The following is a 6,439-nucleotide window of genomic DNA, read 5'->3' on the forward strand; positions in this document are numbered from 1 at the left end:
TTTTTTTTTTCAGTTTGTTCTTTAACCTCTTTCTATATCAGTGTCCTGGTCTTGACCACTTAGTTTGTTTTAATTTGTCACTGTTAAAAACAGTCTCATCATACATATCTTTATAACACACCCTCCAAGATGGAATTATTAGACAAAGAAATGGCTGTATTATAGCACTAAACTGCTTCAAAAATATCAATCAAGAACAATGTATGCTGATTTTTCAGTAAACTCAGGTTTAATTTTTAGTTGTGCTTCTGCTAGTTTAATAGGTGTATGCAATTTAAGCTAAAATTAAACATGTAACTTTACTGGATGCTTGGTGTGGTCCAGGTAGTAAAAGCCTTAACTATAAAGAACTCTATTTTATGGGTGACATCAAACATTGGGAATCTTCTATCTTGTAGATATGTTTCTGCCAGTAGTTTTTTTCAGTTCTAAATAAGACCACATTCCACTAATTAATTAATTAATTGATATTAATTATTTCATGAATGCATTCATTCATTCATTCATTCGTTCATTCGTATGCAGTGCTCATGATCAAACCTAGGGTCTTACATTTGCTAAGCCACCACTTTACTACTGGGCTCCGCCCTAGCCCCGACTTGTTGCTGACTGTGACTAGTCCCCCCTCACTATTAGGCATATCACAGCCTCAAATATCTTCAAAATGTCCTTCACTCCATCTCAGTGGATGATCTTTGCCCTTCCTGTAGCTCACGTTGGAAGAGGTGATCCTTGTCTTGTTTCCCTTTCTTAAGATCAAAACCCCATCAAATGCTCTGACTCTACCCAATCCATCTCCTGTCCTTCAGAGTTCCTGATGGTGGCACAGCTGATCAACCTGTCTAACGAACTTTCCTCACTGCTAAAATGTTTGCTGTCGCTCTACATTCTTTCCGTCCACTGTGGTTGTCTGCCCAGACAGTGTTTTGAGCCTCAGGTTAAAGAAACGGTTGGTTATTTAAAATGGCTTTTGAAAGCAGAGTGACTGCCTCCTCTTCCACTTGCTGTCTTCCCCTCTTCTGCGCTAGTGACAGAATTACTGTGATGTTGGTCTTGATTGACTCACCTTAGATTTTTTTTTTTATGAACTTGCAGAAGTTATTCTGTAGTAGTTTTGTTTTCTCACTTTTTAGGCATAGAAGTACAAACAATAGCATTTTGGTCCTGTAATCTATATTCTTTCCATTACAAATAACTATGACTAGACATTTAGAATAGAAAGAGTAGGGAAACTTTGCTCATTTAAAAATGATTTTTGGTTTTATTTAGGTACTAACATAATTAGTATAATTTATGAAGCCTTTAATTTTCCTTTGTTTTCAGGCTTTTGTAATATAATACAATTTTTACCTGGGTGCTGATGATGGAATCCAGGTCTCCACGCTTGCACAGCAAGCCCTTTGCCAACTGAGTGGTAACCCTTGCAGCTTGGTTTACTTCTTAAAAAAATCATTTACTATGATAAACTGCACTAATATTCTTTGCTTTGAAGGAGTTTATCTTATTTTGCTATCATTTTATATGCATTATTATTCAGCGATTAAAAAATTTCACAGCCGAACATAAACCAAGGCAATAAAGTAATAAAACACATTTGTCACATGTTCTCCAGCATGCGGGGTAGAGGGGATGGTATGAAAGAAATCCGTCGGCTACAATCAGTGCCCCTACCCTGCTTCTGTCACAGAGGAACTGCATGGTTTCCAGCAGTCCCCTTTCTCTCCCCCAGCCCCCAGAGAGGCCCCTGGCTATACTTGTTAAGAAGACAAATTTGACATGAAGTTCCTTTGACTTCTGCTAGCTCCTTCCTGAGGCAGGAAACGGCCAAGGCTTAGGGCTGAGGTGAAAACACTCCAGTGGGAAGATTCCTGGAGTCCTAGAGAGAGTCGCAAGTGCTAGGAATTCCCAGGCCTCCTCTGGGGTTCCATAGGAGGGTGACCCTTCTTCCCTTCAGATAGGAACCACAGCTGCTGTCACTAAAAGTCACCCTTTTGTCAGAGAAGGACCTTAGGGGATTCTTTTCCTGTGGAGAATGGCCCTGCGACGGACCTTCCCACAGGACCTTCCCACAGGATCATATACGCCTCTAAAGGAGGGCAGCAACTTCCTCCCATCTTTACATCCTGACCTGGTTCCCTCCTCCCAGTGATATGCTCTGAGGTGTGTGCAAAGTGGGAAAACCCAGCAGAAAACGGTGACACCTGAGTGTGCTTAAGCGGGCATCAGAAAAAAAAAAAAGAGTTTTGGTGGGAAGGAATTAACCTCTATTAAAAATGTCTATTTAAACCAACTTCTGAAGGCGTGCATGGCCTACGGTACAGGAGGGCAGGGGGAAGGGAGACGTGATGCCCAGTGGTCCATTCGTTCTAAGCTAGAGGGCTGAGTATAGACAGAGGGTTATGCTTGCTTACCTGACTAGGACAAGGCTAGGACAGGCATGGCCTGTCTCCAGTCTCACAGCCCACATGATGGAATCTCATAATTGTCACATAGAAATCCCAGTGAGTCCTTAGATTAGAACAGATGGTGGGCAGGCCAAACCCTTCATGCCACTCCTCTTTTGGTAAACGCATTTTATTAAAGAACTCCTGGGCTCATCTGTTTATATATTACTTACATGTTTTCTACAGTGTCACAGTTGAATAACTGAAATGGAGACCAGCCACCCAGCCAAGCCTGAGCATTCATAACTGGTTCTTTGTTGGGAAAGTCTACTGATATCTGAGCTTAGATTTTGGAGATCTTAAAGGTGCTGGACAACTGACCAAAGTGTAAATTCTGTGGATGGCTTACCCTCTGAGACCTAAGCCTGGTGAATACACTAAGACCCCCAGCAGGTAGGAGACTTTGGGAAGAACAGGACCCAGCCACTGCTGCACTCACACCCCAGCAAGTACCTGACCAGCTTGGTTCCTATCTGTTGTCGCAGCTCCTGCCTTTCTTCTTCAGATGTTCGCTGCAGGATGTTTTTATCCTCCAGTTCTTTCTTGGACGGTCTGTTGCCAAGTTTGATGGCAAGTGTATCCCTTCGTCTTATCTTACTTGCCAATGCACCTGAGGGTTGAAAAGGGCAGAAATACAGGTACATCAGTTTTAACCTTAGCAGGGCTTTGGTTACACGTGGCTGGACTTTAACAGGACCTAGGCCAAATATTTTACTTGCATGCAAGAGGGGAAACCTAATCAGTCCAAAAGGGATGGGGGTTGAGTTGGAGATAGATCATTTTGAAAAAGAACTGAAGGATTTTTTTCTCTTTTTAAATGTTCTGGGAAAAGGAAATCCCGAGACACCACGAACAAGCTTGGAAGTATCACCTCATCATTTGGATGGTGATAGCTGAAGTTTATTCTGCTGATATGATGGGCCATGGAAGTCAGTGATTGCACAATTCTTTTGCTTTCTTTTCAAGTCAAAAGCTTATCCTCTCTTCTTCTTCTGTACAGTTAATCCCTGGCATCCTCTTCTCCCACAGCCAGGCTTCATGCTGGCAGAGAGCCTACCCTATATACAAATGCTTTAACCCTCCATCACCCAGGCATCCTTAAACTCCCAGCAGACAGTAGCTATCAGATGGATACTAGCGAAGGGAAATTTAACAAATTTCTATTGAATCATTACTATACTAATCACTTTTAGTCATCTATCAATTCAGTCCCACATTGAATTCCTCCCAAGTCACACTCCTCCTAAGCGGAAAGCAAAGCCAAATGCAAAACAAAAAGCAAAACCAAACACCATTTGTACCGCATTGACCGCATTGCAGCCATTTAACTAGACACAGCCGCGGTCTTTGCTCCCCGTTAGGGTCCTTCCTTTCCAGAGTTCGCCCTAGCTTCGTGATAGTGGACAAGTGAGGTGGCTGAACTTCAACAAAGTGTTTGTCCTGCTTGACTCATTCCTCTCTCTTCAAGCTACGCTATACAACGAGTGAGATTCTCTAACATTTCCTGTAAGCTAAGAAATCCCCACCTTCCTGACATTCTTCAAGAATAGACCCCCCGGACGAATGCCTACCTTCGACTTCCCTGGGAAAAGCCTCTGTTCTTAGGAAGTTTAGATTGTTTGTATCAAGACAAATTCAGTCTAACTGATTGATGAAGGTGTGAGGTACCTATGCCGTATCCTCTTCTGAAAAAAAAAAAATCTGTCACCATGAACTAAACTTCGGGACAGACATATTTTGTCTGGGAACTGAACCCAAGACATTTTCTATCCTCCAAGACTGTCTTTACTTTTTACCTTGAGACATGGTCTCATGAAGTTGCCCAGGCTAGTCTTGAATGTTCTCTCTAGTCAAGGTTTGCCTTGAACTTCCTATAGACTTACTCCATCTTTCCATGGAGCTGGGATTAAAGGTCGTTAGCACCAGTTCTAACTAGGATAGATCTATTTTTGTCTAATTTGAGAGAAGACAGTGCACCTCTTGGAAATAGTCTTACTTTCTCCACTGCCATCGTCATCATCATCATCATCTTCATCATCATCATCATCAGTGTACAAGATGGGTCCATCTGAGTCAGAGTCGTTGGCTTGGTACTCTCTTGGGGCCTCATCTTCTGGGGCACTGAAGGATTCTGACGAGTCTCCCATCTGCCCAGGGGTCAGCAACTGAGGTCCAGCCTTTCCCAGCTCATCTTTGGTTGTAAAACTGTCAAGGGCAGAAAAGCACAGGGTGATGTGAAGTTGAGAGCAATCTTTAAGAATGCCAACGCAACGAAAAGCATGCTAGCTAGCATCATGAATATCTTTCATGGGGAAGGGAGGAATGCAACACAGAAGTGCTCTGACCCATTAGTTATGAAGGTTACATATTTCTTGTTTGCAAAGTGAGAAAGTATCACTGTGTGGTAGCTAACACATTAAGTGCATAAAAAGTGCGACGCTGTACTTTGTCCATTCTTGTCCATAAACAATAGAGGAAAAAGTAGTGGATTAGGGCAGGCGGGGGGGGGGTCGCCTACTTAGTAAAGTGTTTGCTGCGGAAGCCTGAATACCTGAGAGTTCACTCCCTAGAACTCACATTAAAAACTTAATGTGAGCTGGGGTAGTGTCTACTTATACTTTCCGTGCCTGGGAGGCAGGACCACACAGACAGGCAGATTTCTGGGGCTCATTTGCCAACCATCATTGCCTACAAGGCCAGTAAGAGATCCTGAGTCTACAAATGGATGACATCTGAGGAAAGACACCTGAGGCTGACCCATGATCTCCACATAAACGTCCACATGTACACGGATACCATCCTACACTCACACACACAAACACACACACTCACAGGCACATGCACAACAACAGTGAGTCAGAAGCCTCACAATACTTGATTCTGTCTGCACTTCTTGTTTGCTCTTTCAGTCTAAATGTCCAGCCTCAGCTTCTTCACATATGTTTCAGAAGCATTCAGTTGACCTCCTTACCCTACCCCTGTCCTCACAGTGATCCAAACATGACTCCGCCACAGAGCTTAGCATCCCTGACATGTCTGTCTTCTGACTCCTACCACGACTTTGACAAATAGGATTCATAGTTCTCTGCATCTCAGCATCCAGAAGGGTGTAACATAGGAAAACATACATTTTATTAATATTGGAACAAATCCCACTTTCTTCCTAGCCAGTGAGTCAACACACAAAACCCCTAAATCCTCCCTGTGCTTTAATTTCTTCATGTGTAAGTCTTCTTGTCTTACAGGGCTAGAGTAACACTGAAGATGCAAAGTGTGAGATGGGAGGAAGCTTTAGATAAAGGTAACGCCCTGGTGGATAATAATGCTTTGTCATTTAAATAGGTAAAGGCCTCCAGAGTGCTCGCCCACTCTCAAAGACTATGCATGGGGCAGTGAAAATAGTTAACTTCAAAAACAGTGTAATCATTGTTGTAAGATATAAGAAACCTCCCCCAGGACTTTCTGATATAAGTAGATGAATTCACATCTGGATGTTGTACTTCTGAAAGAACACATAGTGAAAAAAACATGTCTGTTGTTCTCACAAACAACAACAACAAAAAAACTCAACCTCTAATCCTTCCCTAAGAAACAACACAATCTGTAAGTGCCTTCATTAACTCACACATGCAGACTTCATTAGGACAAAAGGCATTTAAATTCAATTTTGTGGTTTTAAGGCCAGGCACTTATAAGACTTTCCATTTTTTTAACTTAGAAAAACCCAACAGCCTAAATTGTTCTCAAAGAGATATATGAAATCTTACTTGACTGCATGTATGTATGGGTTCACTAATTTTGAATGTCTTCCTCTGCTACTTTTATTATTTAAGATATGGTCTCTCACTGAACCCAGAACTTAACATTCCAGCTAGACTGGTGCCAGCAAGTTCTGGGGAACATGCTGGCCATTGCTGTCTTCCGATCTCTCGCACTGGAGATGGTACATACATGCACTGCTATGCCTTCCTATTACATGGTGTATATGCACTGTT

General features: G+C 42.4%; 1 protein-coding gene across 8 annotated transcripts in view; it reads right to left on the reverse strand.

Annotated features, from left to right (window-relative positions):
- Phactr2 (phosphatase and actin regulator 2) overlaps positions 1-6,439 on the reverse strand; it is a 255,920-nt gene that overhangs the window by 27,004 nt on the left and 222,477 nt on the right. For all 8 annotated transcript variants that reach the window (XM_029532880.1, XM_029532881.1, XM_029532879.1 and 5 more), the window contains 2 exons: positions 4,441-4,649; positions 2,898-3,054 (listed from right to left, as the gene is read on the reverse strand). In XM_029532880.1, the coding sequence (XP_029388740.1) occupies positions 2,898-3,054; positions 4,441-4,649 (366 nt within the window). The remainder of the gene's footprint in view (positions 1-2,897; positions 3,055-4,440; positions 4,650-6,439) is intronic.

This window comes from Mus pahari, chromosome 21 (assembly GCF_900095145.1).
Source record: "Mus pahari chromosome 21, PAHARI_EIJ_v1.1, whole genome shotgun sequence".
In the NCBI taxonomy this organism is placed as follows: Eukaryota; Metazoa; Chordata; class Mammalia; order Rodentia; family Muridae; genus Mus; species Mus pahari.